This window comes from Cyprinodon variegatus, unplaced genomic scaffold (genome assembly GCF_000732505.1).
Source record: "Cyprinodon variegatus isolate N-32 unplaced genomic scaffold, C_variegatus-1.0 Scaffold490, whole genome shotgun sequence".
Taxonomy (NCBI): domain Eukaryota; kingdom Metazoa; phylum Chordata; class Actinopteri; order Cyprinodontiformes; family Cyprinodontidae; genus Cyprinodon; species Cyprinodon variegatus.
Window position 1 is genome coordinate 75,993 of NW_015150943.1, and position 20,172 is coordinate 96,164.

Genomic DNA, 20,172 nt, shown 5'->3' on the forward strand with positions numbered 1-20,172 from the left:
ATATGGTACAACCTTCTCAAAGTTTAACAATTTTATTATTATTTAATATTTATAATTCAATTTTAAAACTTTGTTTCAGACTTTAATCTCAATTATTTTTGTTCTGATTCATGTTTGGGTCACTTGGGTCTGATGTAATGACATATTACAGTGTGATTCACAGACAAATTGAAATGAGTAATTAACCTCCTGCTTCCAATCCTCCTCCTTATTTGGTTAAAAAAATTATCATTTTAACATTGCAAAACAAGCAGAATATGAAGGACAGCAACATCTGCTCTTTTAAAAGGTCTGGGACAAAATGAGTAATAAATGAATGTGGGGAAAAAAGCAAAAAAATCAAAAGCTGTTGGTAATTTATTATGATCAACTTGATTATTTGTTTAAATGTTCATAATGTTAAAAAAGGGGAGACATAAGCATTAAGGTGTATATCCATAACCCGGAGGTCTTCAACAGGGGGTCCGTGACCCCTAGGGGGTCCACGGAGGTACTGCAAGGGTGTTGCGAAGGTTTTGGTTGATTACTTTTTTTTTTTCATATTCCCCCCGCAATTTTTCCCACTAATTGAAATGTCTTTAATTACACATTAACATGAATTCAACACACTGAAGTAAACAGATAAATGGAGGCAGAAGACGTCTTTCAGTCATCAATGCACACATTCAGCGACACACAGGAGCTCTTTCAAGCTGGGCACCGATTCATTCACAACACCTGTCCCATCAACCAGGAATAAGAATCAGAAATACTTTAATAATCCCAGGGAGAAATTACTTTCGTTACATTACTCTATCTGTAATAGAGTGACTATAGGACCAGTTTGGTATATTACAATTTCAGAAAATGGGGGAATTTCAAAATCGTCCGAGATTTTGCCAAAATCCCCTAATAGTATAATTAGGGGCTCCCCGCTCCATCTTCCCATCACTTTGGGGGCCCTTGCCCTGGAAAACGTTGAAGACCCCTGCCCTAACCCATTACGATTCACTTTCATCACAATTTAAGAAGACCTTTTAACGTTTAAAAGGAATAATTAACAGTTTTGCTAATTATACAGTATGGTCAAATATGAAACAACTGATCTTTGTCTTAATATGCCATTTTAAATCATATTGAATTAAATTTATTAAATGCAATTTTAGTTTACAGAGTTTTGTTCATGAAATTTCTGTAATTTAGACTTTAGAGTAGTAGACCCGCAATTTTTCCTTAGCTTTTAGGCTAGAAATCCAAACCTGATACAGACTATAATAAACCATTTTCGATGCCGATTTAATATACGCATATATATACGGTATAAATTAATCGCTTGAACAAATACTAACATTTGTTTCCTAAACACGGGGCTTCAATTTGGGCTTTCCGAGCTTTACTGAAGGCATCCCAACGGCTCTCCTCTTTGCTAGTGCTAGCTAGCCTGTTTGCTAATGCGGCTATGATACCTTCAGACGACGTCCATTTACACGCACAATTCCTGCCTTTAAACCAATTTAAATCGTTTAACAACCTCTCCATCCTTTTAAAATGCATGTTTTTTTCAACCCAGCGAGATGGACAACTATCTCACTTCAGCGACTTTATTCGTCCGACGACAATGTTTAGTTGCGCAACAGACAGCTGCAGCTAAGCTAGCACCGATTTAATTAGCTTCCTGTTTTGTTGTCCTTATGTCCAATTGAATAAGAGCTCTTGAAATGAACACAACACCCTGCTATGCATCTGTGATTATTAGCATCCAGCTTGGGTGGCAACCTTAAGAGGAAGAAGAAGACGCTAAGTGTGAGCTAATGTTGCTAACTTTGTTGGAAACGCGAATGGAGGAGATGCTAGCGTGTCAGGCTGACTTTACCCTACTTCTCAGGTGAAGACTTCCAACACCGGCCTGGCCTGCCCAACACTTTACGGAGGATGGAAACGCACTCATCATTAGCTGCTAGGCTAATCGGTGTTTTCATTTCTCCCTCAAACCTCATTATGAATCCACACATGGACGCTGTTGTGTGATTTACATAATAATCATGGGCAAGGAGGAAGTTTCCCAAGAAGATAGCCACTGTTACAGCATGGATTATTGATCTCAGCTCTTCATTTCGACCACATTTGTTTTGTAAATGACTGGATTGACTTCGACATGGCTGCGATCGCGGAGTTTGTCCCCCCTCCTGAGTGCCCGGTGTTCGAGCCCAGTTGGGAAGAATTTTCGGATCCATTAGGATTTATCAACAAAATCCGTCCCATTGCGGAGAAAACGGGCATCTGCAAGATCAGACCTCCCCAGGTAAACGCTTACATTTGATTAAATAAACAGAATAATCTGTAAAATCTGGGGTTAATCCTTTGTGATTAGAAGAAGTACTCAGCTGAGGTTTATTTTGGGCCTACCTGAATTTTGTCACCCAACTCCTAGTTAGAAGCAGGCTGCTTTAATAAAGGTCAAATAGAGCTTAATATCATTGTGCACATTGTCTGCCTTTTACTCTTTGTTAAAACCCAGCAAAAAAAAAACCCTCAGCTGTCTTATAATTCCTGTATCTGATGCTTTGTTTATGTTTTCCTGACCACTGAGTGTTAGATCAGTTATGGACATGATGACATTGTAGGAGATGCAGGCCTGAAGCTTATGTGAGTCCTTAAACAGTGACATGTAGCCCTTATTTATATGATTTAGGGATCAAATATTCAAGCCTGAGATTGTAATTTGTTTTGATTAAAAATTAACCAAGTTCTTCAATAAATATCATCAGTGATTATGTAACAAACCTGTCATATATGGTTATTGTTATTATTGTTAGTGTGATCGTGGCTTTTAATGTATATTTAAAAAAAAATGTATATATATATATATATATATATATATATAATTACTTTGAGTGTTTGATCTAGTTTGAATTTATTCCCATTGCTGTGTTTCTGGAGTATTTAAAAAAAAATGTATATATATATATATATATATATTTATATAATTACTTTGAGTGTTTGATCTAGTTTGAATTTATTCCCATTGCTGTGTTTCTGGAGTAACTACAGGAAAATTTAGTGCTTCTCTTTTGTCTGTCAGGACTGGCAGCCTCCTTTTGCCTGTGATGTTCGCAACTTCCGCTTTACCCCAAGAGTCCAGAGACTAAATGAGCTTGAGGTGAGTTAAAGAACAAATATGTTTATGGAAATCATGTGGTTCTACAGAGGAAGAAGAGAAAAATGTACACTTTGGAAATGGTCAGTTTTCTCTTGTGGTTAATTTTACATGAAATGAAGCAGATCTACATATAGGATTGGGGAGTGTTGGTCTAGTGGTCAGAGCGGTGTGCTCTGAGAAGGTTGCAAGTACCCGGTTTCATCCCCTCTGGGTCTCTGAGCAAGAACCTTAACCCAGATTGCTCCCTAGGCGCTGCACAGTTCAATTAATATTATTATTACATCATTAAGCTGCTAACTCTGCTCCTGCCTTTAACCTGCCAAGATTTATTCTGGCAGCTCTTCAAATCCAAGTTGGCAGATCTGCTCCGCTAAAACCTTTAAAGGGAGTTTTAACCAGCCGGATTCCTGGTTTATTGAGGGATTTTTTTTGTATCAAGTGGTTCTAATATAAATCTGTTTTGCATTTAACAGTCATTCTTTATTTTCTCTTTATTCTAATCCCATTTCTATTTCTTTCTTTCTGCTTTTAAAGGCACTCACTCGAGTTAAACTTAACTTCCTGGATCAGATCGCAAAGTTCTGGGAGCTGCAAGGATCTAAGATTCGCTTCCCTCACGTGGAGAGGAAGATTTTGGATCTCTATCAGCTGAGCAAGGTGAAGCTAGTTCTTCATTCTTGTTCTTTTTTTCTGCCTCAGCTAAAAGTTATTGAGACATTCTGACCCATTAAAATTCAGAAATGTTGTTTCGATTAGTATCTGAAAGTTTCTCTTGTCTCTAATGTGTTGTTAAAGTTCTTCTGTTGCTTTCTTTCCAGATTGTTTCTTCTGAAGGCGGGTTTGAGACAGTCTGCAAAGACAAAAGATGGTCCAAAGTGGCGACTCGCATGGGTTACCCGCCGGGAAAAGGCACTGGTTCTCTTCTGCGCTCACATTATGAGCGATTCCTTTACCCCTATGAACTCTTCCAGTCTGGAGCAACTCTTACCGTAAGTGGTTTGGATGTAGTTCTGTTAAGGAGGTTTTAAACCGTTATGTGAGAAAATGTGAAGAACTTTTTACTTTTATTTCTTTGCTTTTCTGCAATAGAAGTTAAATATATATATTTATGAGTTTGTTTCTACTTGTTGGTTTTATTCAGGGCATCCAGCGGCTGTATGATGAAGGAACAGATGGGGAAGAAGTGGATGAGGGTGTAGGGGAGGAGGCAATGGAGGAAGAGGAGCAAGAAGAGGAAGATGAAAAGGAGAAAGACAGAGAGGGTGACGTGACGCAAACCAAAGAACGGCTTCAATCAGAGCGGCGCTCCCGTCGACTGAAATCAGAGGTAAAAGATAAGTTGTTTTGGTCTTAATAATTTTTTTCCTCCAAAAAAAAATAGAGTGTTAAACTTCTGTCCTAACAAAGCCAAACTTCTACCTTAAAGGAGAATTCCGGTTTTTAACACTTTTAAACACCAAAATTTTGACAACTGGTCCTGTCTCTGCTTTTTGGCTCATGCAGAATCCCCCCCTGGCTGCTTCAGAATGGCTTCCATTGTGCATGTCCGATAATGTCCTTAAAACAACCTTAAACGTTCTTTTTTTAAAATATGCTACTCACCGGGTCGTCAGCGCTGTTCAATGACGTTCCAAAAAAAGTTTCGTAAAGAAAAAACGTTCCTGTAGTGTTTTATTTAGCATTTTGTAAATCCCATTGAGTTCTGTTGGAATAGTCAATATCCCTCCGCCACCAGAAACGGAAATGGGGCCTGTTTACACATAGTTGTAGTCTTTTCGCAAGGCTCAAGTGTTTTTGCTTCACTCTGTGTACTCCGACGTCGAGGTGCTAACGTCTCTGTTAAACACTTTAAAAAACTCTGAAAATGGAATACGAAAGGTGGATTCTTGAGGAGGACATATTGGACTTTGAGTTTGACGGTAGAGGATACCGTCGCCAACTAGTGGTCTGGAGTGTGCAACGCTTCAGATTCGAACCGGAAGCGGAAGTTTATAAGCGGTTGTGATGTATCGGAAAAAATAGTTCTGGGATTTACAAAATGCTAAATAAAACAAGACAGGAACGGTTTTTCTTTACGAAACTTTTTTTGGAACGTCATTGAACAGCGCTGACGACCCGGTGAGTAGCATATTTTAAAAAAAGAACGTTTAAGGTTGTTTTAAGGACATTATCGGACATGCACAATGGAAGCCATTCTGAAGCAGCCAGGGGGGGATTCTGCATGAGCCAAAAAGCAGAGACAGGACCAATTGTCAAAATTTTGGTGTCGATCATTCGATTTCATCCTGGACACTACAGAAAATGGGCTAAAAGTGTTAAAAACCGGAATTCTCCTTTAAGTCAGGATCTCTGCTCACATTTTGCTGCTTTTTTAAAAATCCCTGCAACTCTAGAGGGAAAACAAGGAGCCAAAAGGTCTCAAAATCTTCGGAACAAGTCCCAAGATGGTCGATTTGGAGATAGTACCAGCTGGTAAGAGTTTTTTCCATCATGGCTGTCCCAGTCATCAGGTCGGCGGACTCAACTATGTTTGTGCTTTTCTCATTGTGCTCAGATGATGGGTTCGTAAAGAAGCAGCGGCACCTCAAAGCCCAGGCCTTCGCCATTAAAATGAGACCACGCAAGGAGACGCTGGAGGTTAACTTTGTAAGAGGCTTTCATTTTTGTTTGCTAACTGAATGCAGGTGTGTTTCTAGGATCAGACGTTTAAGGATGCTCTGCACCCAGAGAGCTGTCTGCTGGCATTATAAATTTCCCTGTGCTCAGTGCAAATTGCCAATTACTGACTTCATCTTTCACTAATGCATCATATGAGAGTTTTGCCAAATAACCGAAAAGCAAAACAGAAAGCATATTCCAACCATTTAAGCTTTCGAACCAGTTTTTCCGAAAAGCTCCTTTTTTGTGTGCCAAACTGAGTCAATGGGAACTAGAATAGCTCTAAATGTTTAAGACCGGTAGTCTTATCCTCTAATTCGAAAAGCAGATTTTGAGATCCTTTGGCCTGGTGTCTGCTATGCGGCTCTCTCTGTGTCTCCTCTTCTCTTTCCCTGTCTCATCTCACTGTTTTCCTCCTTTTGAAGTGAAATTAAGTATGTGGTAAAGCACAGAGATAAGACCTCTTGTTTAGAAAGAAGTCCACTGATATTTTACGAGTATGGACGCTTCTGGAAAGCTTTTAATTTGGGGGATCATCACTAATGAATTGAATACTTTGCTTTATCAGCTTAATAATTGCTGTTAGTCATGCTACTATTCTGTTCGTTTTTTTCTTTTCCTGATCTTGCATTTTGCACACACCTTGCTCCTCTACTTCCTCTTGCACACTCCTCCCTCTTTGGACTGGCAATCTAAAGAGGGATCCACAGCATGGATTGTATTTAACAAGATGAAAACATACAGTTAAAGAAAAGACTAAATTCACAATGGTAATTCTACCAAGAAGAAGCTGAAAGAATGGTAAATATATATATAAAAAAAAAAGGAAATTATGATTTAGTAAATGGAAATATTGATTTTGAGTTGGGGTTTTATAAATAAGAAAAACAAACAAAACAGTCCCTGACATATTAGAGCATCTTGCTCATGAACATATAACCAACAAACCATTAGCAGGTGCAGAAATCTGACCGAACAGAAAATGCCTGATAAAAGTCCTTCAAAGTTTTGCAAAGCATTTTACTTTAGAAGACCCATCATTTTTTTTATATTATTTTCATAGAATTTTAAGTATTACTTTTGTCAGCTTATGTCTTTGCCAGCTGATCCCCCCCCCCCCAATGTTTAATGGGAGTAAATATAAAATCTCTCTCTCTATATATATATACATACATACAATGAAGAATACAAAAAAAGAAGGCATATTTCTGCTGCTCAAGGCACATAACCAAAGATTTTGTCTGTGATTTATTAAGAGATATTAAAGGAAAACTGAACACCTTTTGGCCAATAGGGGCGCTAGACCTGTAACTGCCTTTATTTTGCTTCTGCTAAACATCGAAATAATAACAAAGGTATATGACTGTATAGTTGGAGCAAAGTGTTAACTTGCCAGTCTAATGATGTAGTTGAGAAAAGAAAATCAGTTTTACATCCGTTGTCTTATTTCAGCCGGCGTCAACCAACAAACTCCTTTCCATGATCGACTCTTGTTTTTCCTCGTACACGATCCCTTTCCCGTTTTGTCTTTTTCGCCTCCTCAGAAGGTTTAAACTTTTTCCTTACCTATGCCATTACCAGTAGTAGAGCAGGTGGAAAAATAATAGAGCAAAAGCCTTAGCTCCATGACGATACAAGAGCCTGTGGCCGTAAAGCAATACGTTCTTCCGGGTCACATGACCTCGCCAAGATGGTGCATATTTATTCCTTATATAGGCGGTATTTCAAAAGGGGAAGCCCCGCTTGTAGCATTAATAGTGTCAAGTGCTATATATTGGCTGTAGGAAACATTTAAAATAACTCATATGCTCCAACTATTTAGGTCACAAAGTGTGCCTTTAACAGTGACATAGGTTACTCTTACCTGAATCTGGCTATTTCTTCCTCCCAAACAAAATCAGTCCAGGCTGTCTGTGCACATGCAATCAGAGCAGGACTTATAATGTTCATGTGAATCCAGTTAACCTGTCATTATTATCACCTTGGCTTTTATAAACACATGCATATGACAGCAGCTAGCTGATCTCATTCCACTTAAAGCAGACAGCGGCATTGAACACCTGTAATGTTAGTTTAAGCGTAGCAAAAGAAAAAAAGTTTTGAGTATTGAAAAAGTATTGAGTATAATGTGACTTTTTAAAAAACTTAAAAAAAGAAAACAACTTTTAAACTATATAAGTGTTACACTTTTTTTTTTTTTTAAAGCACATCCAGTATAAAAAAAAATATATATATTAACTCATATTTTAGGAGTGCTTTGATTTAATTTAGGGATGCTCCAGCACCCCAAAAATGGGCCACGCCTATGACTTAATCATTTTTTATTTATTTTTGTTGTTCGGTTCCTCCAGATTGAGTCATCGTGTCTCTTTTCTTTCCTCTTAGATCGACCTTTATTTGTGCCTGGTTTGTGGACGAGGAGACGAGGAGGACCGACTGCTGCTGTGTGACGGCTGTGATGACAGCTACCACACTTTCTGCCTCATTCCGCCCCTGCAGGATGTGCCCAAAGGAGACTGGAGGTGCCCCAAGTGCGTCGCTGAGGTAGGCTAACTGAAGCCCCAGATGGCGCTCTCTATTTTTGTTTAATATCTCATCACTTTATGGAGCTACGTATTTGTTACACTTATTTCTCCAGACTAGAACCAGCATTTAAACAAACCCAAACCTTTTAAATTTGCCTTTTTTATCTTCAATCAATTCCTGTGCTTTTGTGTTTCACCCACAGGAGTGCAGTAAGCCCAGAGAAGCCTTTGGCTTCGAGCAGGCTGTGAGGGAGTACTCTCTGCAGAGTTTTGGTGAAATGGCAGACCAGTTCAAATCCGACTATTTCAACATGCCGGTTCATGTGAGTAGAACCAGCTTTGTTGGTTCGTTGAAGCAGCTCATTAGTGGGTAAATGGGATCAGATCTTTCCTAAGCTCCTTAATCTGAAGTTCAACAAAGTCCTCCTTGTGTTTCTAGATGGTTCCAACAGAGTTGGTGGAGAAGGAGTTCTGGCGCCTGGTCAGCAGCATCGAAGAGGACGTTATTGTGGAGTACGGCGCTGACATCAGCTCCAAGGACGTGGGCAGTGGTTTTCCTGTGAAGGATGGCAAAAGGAGGCTCCTAGGAGATGAAGAGGTGAAACAACTGACAACTTTTAATTATATATATTTTATATTTTTTGCTTTGCTTTTAAGAAACAAAAAGAAATGCTGAAATATTGCTGCTTAGCCAGTAGGGGGCGGCAACATCAACATTTATCTTAGAGTCTGCAGTTGTTGCTCTAAAATGCATAATTTCCTTTCAATTTTTAATTTTATTTTTGAGTTTAATTCAGCTGATAAAGAAGAAGGCTGATTTATTTGCAAAGTGCAGCGTTTGAATAAGCTCTGAATGCTGAGATAAAACGTTGATCCATTTTGACAGTTTTTATTTTGTGACAATTCTTTTGGGGGGAAAAAACAAACATTTCCACTTCTGATAGGAGTACGCAAACTCTGGCTGGAACTTAAACAACATGCCGGTTCTGGAGCAGTCGGTTCTCACACACATCAACGTGGACATATCAGGCATGAAGGTGCCCTGGCTCTACGTGGGCATGTGCTTCTCCTCGTTCTGCTGGCACATCGAGGACCACTGGAGTTACTCCATTAACTTCCTCCACTGGTAAGAGCTTTTTGATTTGGAGGCTAAAACTGGAATTAATTATCTGCTCCAGTGCATTAGACTGGAAAAAGCATACTGGAGGCTGCACGGTGTGTTTTACTCACATTTACGCCCCAAAAATAGATAGGAGCGAGTAGAGAAAAGTTAAAAAAATTTTAGCATGTGTGCAAATAGGTGTTTCTGTCATTCGCATTCAGCTTCTAAAATAACTTAGGCTTGATTCAAGTTTAGTTTATTAAAAAATCAGAAAGGGAAAGAATTTCCAAAAAGTCAAATAATAAATTTGTTTGTGGAAAATATTTAAGGAACCAGTTACGAGGAATCAACGTTGCCTTTCAGGTTTCTGCCAGCAGCACATAGACCTGAGTATAATAGTTTGCACAGTTACCTGCTTATTTGCATATAAGCCTGAGTAGAGAAGTGCTTTGAGAACGTGAACCCAGCGCCGTTCAATCAGCCCACTGAGACTGGTGAACGCTGCAGCCTCGACAGTAGAGAGCGAGCTTAAAAAGAAAAAAAAAAAGCCCCCCCTTTGAAACTTGTTATTTGAAAGCACCAGAATGCAAATATGTTTAACCCTGACTTTAATGAGCGTAACGGTCTGTTTTTAAACAGTTACCCCCTCATTGGCACTGTGAAAACGTGAACCCTGCGTCGGACTGTCATCAGCTCACAGAGGCAGATGAGCACAGTGTTGCCAACTCAGCAACTTTATTGCTATATTTAGCAATTTTCTTTTACTTATTTATTTTTAAATGACTAGCAAATATTTCCTGTCTTGTTGGAGACTTTGGTGACAACATGCGCACCCAATGATCTGACTTTAATGTCTTCAGTGTGTTGTGAGTGGGCTAGCCTCTCCCTCCTCCAAAAAGCAGCAACTGCAACTTTTTCCTCCGAGCTCGGGTCCTTTGCTCTTGCAGTATCTTTGCTCTTTGTTTCATTCCCACCATTTTTTTTTTTTTACCAAACTTCTAGAGCCACATTTTTGAAATTCCAAAGTTTTTAATTTTAGTTATAAACAGCAGCGGTATAACTGTTATAGTAGGTTGTGTAGATTTGTAAGTATTTTAACGAATATACTTTTTTTTACTTTGTTTTCTCCAGGGGCGAACCCAAAACCTGGTATGGCGTGCCGGCCTCTGCGGCGGAGAAGCTAGAGGCTGTGATGAAGAAGCTGGCCCCAGAGCTCTTTGACTCTCAGCCAGACCTGCTGCACCAGCTCGTCACCATCATGAATCCAAACGTCCTCATGGATCACGGCGTCCCGGTATGTAACCCTAAGGTTTAAACGCTTGATCTAGCTGAGTCTGCAGCTCTTGTAAGAACGTCTTTCTTCAGGTTTACAGGACCAATCAGTGTGCCGGAGAGTTTGTGGTTACCTTTCCAAGGGCGTACCACAGCGGCTTCAACCAGGGCTACAACTTTGCAGAAGCTGTTAACTTCTGCACTGCAGATTGGGTAAGGAGCACAGCTAATCCTCCTTTATAAATAACCTGAGATTTATTTAAATTCCCCATTCATGCCTCCATCTCTGCTGTTCTTAGTTACCCCAAGGCCGCCAGTGTGTCGCTCATTACCGCCGTCTCCACCGTTACTGCGTCTTCTCCCACGAGGAGCTGTTGTGCAAAATGGCGGCTGATCCAGAGAACCTGAATGTGGAACTCGCTGCCGCCGTCTTTAAAGAAATGGATGAGATGATAGAGGAGGAAACGAAACTCAGACAGGCTGCGCAGGAAATGGTGAGTCCTTTCTTTCTGATCGGATCATGGAGAGATTCTGGAAATGGAATCGTTCAGAAACGGCCTTCTCTCTCTTTAAAGGGGGTTCTGTCATCAGAGCAGGAGGTTTTTGAGCTGCTTCCAGATGATGAGCGTCAGTGCTTTAAGTGTAAGACGACCTGTTTCCTGTCTGCGCTGACCTGTTCCTGCAGTCCAGATCGACTTGTTTGTCTCCACCACGCAAAGGATCTCTGCGACTGTCCCCTCGGCAGCAAGTGTCTCCGGTTAGATTCCTCTAATCCTCCATGACGGGGCAGGGCTTATGTGTTTGGGAGGAGTTTGAGTCATTTTTTGGTTTGTTTTTAGGTATCGCTATGATCTGGAAGAGTTTCCATCCATGCTGTATGGCGTGAAGACACGGGCTCAGTCCTATGAGACCTGGGGAAAACGGGTTGCAGAAGCTTTAGCTGCAGACCAGAAAAACAAGAAAGGTATTTAGTTGATGTAACCCAGAACACCAGAACTTAACTATAAAAGATTTACCTAAGGGTTCCTACGGAGTCTGGAAAAGTCCTGAAAGCGTGAAAAATAAGGGTTTAAAAGGAATATTTATACTTTCAGACCTTTAGTCCATCCATGCTGTACCTTCTCTCTGTCCTTCCTACGCTTCCTTGCAGTCATTGTTTCCTCACCTGCATTTCTCCTTTCCTTATCCCTTCCTTAGTTGTGTCCTATCATCCTCACTTTCTTGTTTTATCCTTCCTCCTTTGAGCTCATTGTTTCACCTCCCGTCCTTTTCCGTGTCCTTCAGTTCACTCTTATTTCCTTGTTTTTCTTAACCCTTGTTGCCTTCCTCGTAAGCTTCCTTTTTTCCTCCTCCTTTTATCCTTCAGACGTTCTTCTTGTCATCTTCCTATTATTTTACTCATTTTCTCTTTTTTCCTTACATCCGACCTGCTTTCCTCGTCTATTTCCCCTCTGCTGATTTCCTTACTTATTGCCTTGCTTTGCTCTATCTTCATTTCCTACCTTTCCTTTTGTACCAGGACCTCTGGAAAGTTAGGGAAAGCAACGATACGGAAAGCTAAATGTGGTGTTTGAGTAAAAAGAGCAAAAGATGTTAAGTTTTGATAACCAGTGAGACTTGGTTGAACTCTCCTTGTTGGCTTGTGGTAGATCTGATAGAGCTGAAGGTTTTGCTGGAGGACGCCGAGGACAGAAAGTATCCGGAGAACGCATTGTTCCGCCGCCTGGGGGAGATGGTGAAAGAAGCAGAGACGTGTTCCTCAGTGGCCCAGCTGCTGCTCAGCCGCAAGCAAAGGCACAGGTTTGTTCTCAGCAGGCCTTCTGAACAAGAAATGATTTAAAAAAAAGTTATACAAAAAAGTAAATTATGGGAAATTATTGGTATTTCTGTCCATTCATCTTATTTTTCTAGTCTTAAAGATGGGGTGAAGAGTTAATTAATAAGGGAAATAGGGTGAACAGTTGTTATTAACGAACGGCAAAAAAATGTTTTTATATCCATCATCCAAACCTGAGAAAGTGCAATAGCGACCACCTTAGAAACCGAATGCTTTGGGTGCAAAACCATTGAGACATCACTCTTTTCCTGCGTTTTATTGTCATTACACTGTCACAATTACAGAGCAACGAAATGAGCTCTCTGCATTTAACCCATCCCCTTGGGGAGCAGTGGGCTGCAGTTGTGCGGAGCCCGGGGAGCGGTGTGGGGGTTAAGGGTCGTTGCTCAGGGACCCAGAGTGTCAGTCCATGGGAATGGGGCTTGAACTCGGAACCTCTGGATTCCAAGCTCTATGCCCTAACCACTAGGCCACCACTCCCCAAAGAAGTGGCGGTAACAGCAGGTAATTTCTGCTCTTACCTTTAATGACATGGAGATGTGTAGCATTGCGTTGCTCCAAGGAGCATTAGTGGACTCTGTGGTCTAAAAAAAAATCTAAAGTCTAAAGGACGGATTTGGGAGAGAAGACAATTCAGCTTCTGACGGGAAGAGAGTCGTGGTTGCAAAGTAAAACGCATTCTCTTTGGGGGAAATGCAAAATAAAATCTCAAGGGGAAAAACATTCATTTTTCCCCCGTTTGGAATCGCACAGCGCACTTATAGCAGACTGTTTACTCCAATAAACAGAATACCTAGGTGTTCAGAAGGACAGAAAACAGATAAAGGGAAGTAGTGATCCTCTTTAAGCCCCTCCCCCCAAAAAAAACAGAACAAGGAGGCACAAAGGCTTTGCTTTGTAGTCGCAGTTTTTTATACATAGTTCTTTTTATTTAAATAAAAAAAAAAATGTCTTAATCTGACCCAGTGAAACTCGGGATATGTTTCAACATGTGGCGCACTGGGACACAGATGGGGATCTGTTCACTCTGTGTAGAAGAAACTCTCTATGAAGTCAGTGGGACCCTCACTCCTTTTATATGGAATCTAATGGTCCAGGGTAGCCCTACTCTACATTATTATTGAATAATGTTTTATTTATTTATGCCATGTAGGATCTAAAGTATGTGCAGTAGGTTTACAACAGTTTGGTTAATACATGTTATTAGCATGATTATTATTGGCAATAGATAGCTGGCAAGCCTACAGTAATATCTATAAATAGCTATCCATAAAACATGCCGTTTTAACACCTACCATTGTGAAAGTTGATGTCCAGGATTCTGGTCGTTATCCGTTGAAATAGCCTCACTTAGGGGCTGTGGTGGCGCTGTGGTAAGCGCTCACAACCCTCACTTAACGGAGATTCATAACCATTTCCTATCACTTTTGTTTCAGTGTTTATATCCGCCGTGTTGGCTAGCCAATGTCCCAGAGTGACGTCACACTTGGGGGTTTGGTATGGGCAAAAAAAAAACAAAACCAGAAAAACTGCATATTTCTTTTAAAAATTCTTTATTTCAAATCATTAGTATCTGAATATCTATAGACAAACAGCAGGAAAGCACTTTCAAAAAAATGTTTCACCCCATCTTTAATTTACAGTACCATTCTATATTAAGTTTAAGCTAATTGAATCGATCAGTAAGGGTTCTCCCTGATTTAAGGCTATAGGATCGAATGGTGCGTTGTTCACTTTTTTTTTTTAAATACTTGTTTCAAAGGGAAACTGAACGTTTCTTTTCTCTGTTTGTGCAGCAGCCGCCTTCGCTCTGAGAGTAGCCGCAATCGCACCAAACTGACCGTGGACGAGCTCAAAGCGTTCGTGGAGCAGCTCTACAAGCTGCCCTGCATCATCAGCCAGGCGCGACAAGTCAAAGTTAGTCTCAATCTGTTTATCACCTCTAACCCTCCTCCTTCAGTCACGTCAAACAGCTGCTCTTCTGTCCAGGAGCTACTCGAGACAGTGGAGGACTTCCACGAGCGCGCCCAGGTAGCGCTGTCGGACGAGATGCCCGACTCCTCCAAGCTGCAGGAGCTTTTGGACCTGGGCAGCGGCCTGGATGTGGAGCTGCCTGAGCTGCCTAAGCTGAAGCAGGAGCTGCAGCAGGCACGCTGGCTGGATGAGGTGGGATTGTGTCCTAACCTGTAGCTTGTTGGTATCAATGTTCTATCTTCTGTAACTTAAAACAAACAAAGCTGTTCCCTTATTGTGTCTTTTGCATTTTTGTTTCATAAATTAAGGTTCGTGGCACCCTAGCTGAGCCTCACCGTGTCACTCTAGAGCTAATGAAGAGGCTGATAGACTCTGGAGTTGGTTTAGCGCCACACCACGCCGTGGAGAAGGCAATGGCTGAGCTGCAAGAAGTCCTCACTGTCTCAGAGCGTTGGGAGGACAAAGCCAGGGCCTGCCTGCAGGCAAGGTGAGGCTTTAAATCTAAAAAACATTGCTTCAGATTCAAAATGCGGGGTTTAAGCTGTTGATTTCAAACCCCCTGCCTGTGTGTCCTTTTGTAAACCCAGGCCTCGCCACAGCATGGTGACCTTAGAGAGCATTGTCCTGGAGGCAAGAAACATCCCAGCATATCTGCCCAATGTTTTGGCTCTGGAAGAGGCCCTGCAGAAGGCCAAGGATTGGACCTCCAAAGTGGAGGCCATCCAGAGTGGAAGCAGCTACGCTTACCTGGAGCAGCTGGAGAGCCTGTTGGCCAGAGGTCGCTCCATCCCCGTACGGCTCGACTCGCTTGGACAAGTGGAGTCACAGGTGGCTTCAGCCCGAGCGTGGAGGGAGCGGACCGCTCGCACCTTCCTCAAGAAAAACTCCACGTACAATCTGCTCCAGGTGGGAACATTTTAGATTTACATACAGTTTCCTGTAAAAGCTTGTATTCCTGAACGTTTTATCATTTAGGGAAATAGAAGACTCTTGTTTTTAATATTTGGGGATTAAGAGAAAATGATTTATATTTAAAAATAAGCCTTAGATAATACTTAACTTGATTCTAGAAACGAATATTCGACTTTTGGATATTTTTCTGCTAACTTTTCCCCATGCCAAAAAAAACCCCCTTTATTTGTTTAAAAACATGTTTAGGGAGCCTGTAAATATTTTACTTGGTTAAATTAAGTATTTTCTGCAGGACTAGATTATTAGATTATCCTTTTTTTATTCAGGTTCTCAGCCCTCGTGTGGACATCGGAGTGTACAGCAACAGCAAGAGCAAGCGGAAGCGCGTCAAAGAGCTCCTGGAAAAGGAGCGAAGCGGCTATAATCCCGACATCCTGAGCGATCTGGAGGAAAGCCTGGAGGAGGTCCGAGAGCCTTCAGCTGTGGTGGCCGCCTTTAAAGCTATGGAGCAGAAGGAAGTGGAGGCTATCCACTCGCTGCGCGCCGCCAACTTGGCCAAGATGGCCATGGCAGATCACATCGAGGAAGTCAAGTTCTGCCTGTGCAGAAAGACGGCCAGCGGCTTTATGCTGCAGTGCGAGCTGTGTAAGGACTGGTTCCACGGAGCGTGCGTCCCTCTGCCCAAGACGGGAACGCAGAAGAAAGTGGGCGTCGGCTGGCAGGGCAACAGTAAAGACTCTAAGTTCCTGTGTCCGCTGTGCCAGAGGTCACGGAGGCCCAGACTGGAGACCATCCTGTCCCTGCTGGTTTCTTTGCAGAAGCTGCCGGTGCGTCTGCCAGAAGGAGAGGCTCTGCAGTGTTTGACAGAGAGGGCGATGAGCTGGCAGGTATTCACTCCCGCCTCTCCTACTGCAGCTTGAATTGAATGTTTTCTGTTAGATTTGAAAGATCTTCTCACCTTGCTGTCTTTCCAGGATCGAGCACGTCAAGCCTTGGCTACGGAGGAGCTGTCCTCCGCCCTGGCAAAGCTTTCAGTGCTAAGCCAGCGCATGGTGGAGCAGGCGGCGAGGGAGAAAACTGAGAAGATCATCAACGCTGAGCTGCTGAAAGCTGCTGCCAATCCTGACTTACAGGTAACTCAGAGTTTCATTTCGAAATCTTTTAAAGTAGGTCACAGCTGTTTCGTTCTGCTGTGCTGTTTTTTTTGTTTTTGAAGCACTGAAAACTGAAGGTGTTTGATACAGAAGACTGTGCCTCAGGGAATTCAAGCCTTTTATATATTTTTTTTTTATTTGACAAAGCATCCAGCTGTGTTATTCAGCTTTCTACTGAAAGCAGATGTTAACGTGTTTTCTGTTCTCCAGGGTCACATCCAGACCTTCCAGCAGTCCGGTTTCAGCAGGGCGGCTTCACCTCGCCCGTCTCTGGACTACGACGACGAGGAAACAGATTCAGACGAGGACATCCGGGAGACCTATGGTTATGACATGAAGGTGAGCGATGAGGCACTTCATTTATATCTAGAAACCTTCATTTTTGTTCATACGGTCTTAATATTCGACTGTAATGACCCACATCTGTTGGTTCAGGACCCGGGGGAGCTAAAGCCGTACCTGTTTTGTGACGAGGAGATTCCTGTAAAGTCAGAAGAGGTGGTCAGTCACATGTGGCCCGCTGCTACTCCTTCATTTTGCGCTGAACACGCCTACTCATCAGCCTCCAAGTCCTGTGTGCAAAGTGAGACTAAATCTGCTGTCACTGACAGAAGCTTTTTGATTTTACTTGTTTAATGCACATAAATCCTTTAAGGTGTCTAAATCATCTTTTACCTACAAATGTTTAAACCTCAGACATCAGCACTCCCAGGAAGCAGCCCAGGAAGACCCCCCTGGTACCTCGGAGCCTGGAGCCCCCAGTGCTGGAACTATCGCTCCAGGCTAAAGCCCAGCTGGAGGATCTGATGATGCTGGGAGACCTGCTGGAGGTGTCCCTGGATGAGACCCAGCACATCTGGAGGATTCTGCAAGCCACGCACCCTCCCTCTGAGGAGAGATTCCTGCAAGTCATGGAGGTAGGGAGCCGCTGATTGTGTAACTTGGTTGCAACATTTAAGAAAATGAGAGATAATGTTTGGATTTTTGTTGATTGGTTACTTATGTCGAAGTGATTTATTTACAGTAACTAGCAGACGTATTTAAACAGCAACCTGGGGGGGCGCTGAATTTAATTTAATTTCATGCCACACTTTTCAGATTTTAAGCTATTTTCATTTATTTCCATCCTCTAAACAGCCTGACAACTCTTTGCTGGAGAAGCCCCTCAAGATCAAATTTAAAGACTCGGAAAAGAAACGGAAGAGGAAGCTGGAGAGGGCGGAGCAGCACCACGTGTTGATGGCCGCCGCCGGTGGCGCCTCGGCCGTCGGGGACCCCAGGCTCCAGAAATCTAAGGAGCTAAAGCGAGTGGGCCTGGAGCTCGGCCTCGGGGTCAAACCTAAGAAGAAAAAGCTGAAACTCAACTTGGAAAAGAACAGGGAGATGAAGCAGCTGGCCAAACGGTTAGCCAAGGAGGAGAAGGAGAGGAAGAGGAAGGAGAAGGCAGCTGCTAAAGCGGAGGCCATCAAGGAAGGTCTGGAGAAGAGGAAGGAGAAGAAGATCCTGGACATCCCCTCTAAGTACGACTGGTCGGGTGCGGAGGACTCCAATGACGAGAACGCTGTGTGTGCAGCCAAGAACTGCCAGAGACCCTGTAAAGACAAGGTGAGGACTCATTCTGACAAGTTTCCGCTGTCCTGGGCCTCCCTGCAGATCCAGAGCCGTCCGGAACAACAGAGAATAATAGATGATTAATAGACACCTGGCTCAGAGGGCAAACAGGGCAGATTCTATGAAACTGAAACTGTTCTTAAACATACAAATCCAAAATCCTTCCCTGGATAAAATGAATTGATATTTTTACCACTGTAGTTCAGGAAAATAGGACTTTAACCTTCAGTGTTTCAGCTCTGGGTCTGTGAGGAAAGAAGATTGTAGATAAATGTATATTTGCCTTCTGTCGAAGTGTTTTAACCTTCCTTCAGCTTTCCCTTCTTCATATCCTCACTACCTTTTCTACTTTGACCTTCCAACTCTTTCTATTCTTCCATTCCTCTGTCCTAATTGTTTTCCTCGTTTCCTACTACCACATATTTCCTTATGCACTTTCTTCCTTCCTTTACTTTGACTGTTTTTGCTCAATAATTCAGGGATGTTTGTCAGTATTCGGTTTATTTATCTTCCATTTCGATGAATCCCATCTTTTGTTTCCAGTGATTCCTTGCATGTGTTTTAAAACTCCATTCAAACTCCATTCATGGAGGGCCGGGGTTACACACCTTTTTTGATTGTTCTGTGCTCCAGTGAAATATAGCCTAGTTTATAGTCTTCAAACATCTCCTTATGAGAGAAGCATGTTTCTTTTTTTGGTTTTCTTTGTAAGGGGTTAACATCAACCATTTCCTCAAATGAATCTGACATAACTTTATTGAATATCAACAGCTGATAACAGCACTGGAACACCTTAAGGAGAGTTACACATCACATATTAACAGGTCCCATTGATGTGGTCCATTTCAACTGCAGAACTGAATACTTTGCTTTAAGTTAACCAGTGGCCAGTCTGCCTCCTTCGTGCCTACCTGGCAGCCAATCGGAGATGAGGAATTCATCAGCCTAGAAGCTTTCTAAACCTTTTGTCACATTTTGATTAAAATATTTGGCCTTTATGTTGAAATTAAAAGTTGGTGGCAATAAACGGCACATTTCATTGCAGCTAAATCTCCTCTGTCAAACACAGCGTTTGCAGCGTCATGGTGTTGGGAAGTGTTGATGCCATACAATATGAATGTAGTCAGATTTAGGATATGATTTGTGGGAAAATCTATAATTTTTGATCTGTTTGGGTTCCTCCAGGTGGACTGGGTGCAGTGTGACGGCGGCTGCGACGAGTGGTTCCACCAGGTGTGCGTGGGCGTGTCGTGCGAAATGGCGGAAAACGAGGACTACATTTGTGTGGACTGTTCCCAGAAGGCTGCCGGCGGGGTGGAGGGAACCACCGTGGAAGAAGTGGCGGGGGAAAACATTGTGGTCTTGGCTCCGTGCGGCGGAGCGGTATCGTCTGTTGCTCCATGGTCTGCCGTGTCCCTCTTAAACCCTGCAGCTTCGCACCATCGGCCAGAATCTCGCCAGGACAGCTAGCGCTAAAAATGGGCTCTGCACCCCTTTGAAAAAAATAAAAACTGTGTACAGGTTCGTCTGTGACAAATGGACTTCTTTTATCTTTCCATGGGAGGATTTCTGTTTCTGTCTGGATTGTAAAGCACAAGAAATAGGGAATTTTCAACAGTTTCATGGGAGAAAAGTTCTCAGACTTCCAAGATGTGATGTTGGTGCAGAGAGTTCGTCCTTCTATTAAACCCGTTGGTCTGAAATGTCGGCTACTCCCTTTATGGTGTCAGTGCTCTAGTTCAATTAATTTACAACAAAACAGTTTTCCTAAAGCTCCATTATTTAGTCCGATCAGACAGTCCTGGGACACTCTGTCCTACTCACTGCTGCCCTCTTCTGCCCAGGCAGAAACATCTCAATGTTTAGGACTAGAAGGAAGCAGAAATGGTTCAAATCTAGTGGAATTATTTATAATGTATATAACTTTTAAACAGTAAAAAAAAATGGTTTGTGGCTTTTTGTTTTCTCACCTTTTAATAAACGATTCC

The 20,172-nt window shown here is 42.2% G+C and overlaps 1 protein-coding gene across 1 annotated transcript; it reads left to right on the plus strand.

Moving 5' to 3' along the window:
• Positions 1-1,395: 1,395 nt before the first annotated feature.
• Positions 1,396-19,976, plus strand: kdm5a (lysine (K)-specific demethylase 5A). The gene is made up of 28 exons (XM_015390250.1): positions 1,396-2,281; positions 3,062-3,139; positions 3,674-3,796; positions 3,958-4,128; positions 4,281-4,466; positions 5,533-5,611; positions 5,694-5,785; positions 8,183-8,341; positions 8,526-8,645; positions 8,762-8,920; positions 9,267-9,448; positions 10,556-10,718; positions 10,790-10,909; positions 10,996-11,190; positions 11,272-11,453; positions 11,536-11,660; positions 12,346-12,496; positions 14,330-14,450; positions 14,523-14,699; positions 14,816-14,994; positions 15,095-15,413; positions 15,746-16,306; positions 16,394-16,552; positions 16,784-16,912; positions 17,009-17,156; positions 17,270-17,490; positions 17,711-18,178; positions 19,370-19,976. Exons 1-28 carry the CDS (start codon positions 2,135-2,137, stop codon positions 19,652-19,654), a joined length of 5,199 nt encoding a protein of 1,732 aa, XP_015245736.1. The 5' UTR covers positions 1,396-2,134; the 3' UTR covers positions 19,655-19,976.
• The last annotated feature ends 196 nt before the right edge of the window (positions 19,977-20,172 follow it).

What these genes read in the sequence shown, in the direction of transcription:
- kdm5a (XM_015390250.1), top strand. Translation starts at nt 2,135, where the DNA reads ATGGCTGCGATCGCGGAGTTTGTCCCCCCTCCTGAGTGCCCGGTGTTC. An exon ending in GGCTCCTAGGAGATGAAGAG is followed by an intron (nt 8,921 to 9,266) that starts GTGAAACAACTG and finishes CACTTCTGATAG; the next exon opens with GAGTACGCAAACTCTGGCTG. An exon ending in TCATGGATCACGGCGTCCCG is followed by an intron (nt 10,719 to 10,789) that starts GTATGTAACCCT and finishes GTCTTTCTTCAG; the next exon opens with GTTTACAGGACCAATCAGTG.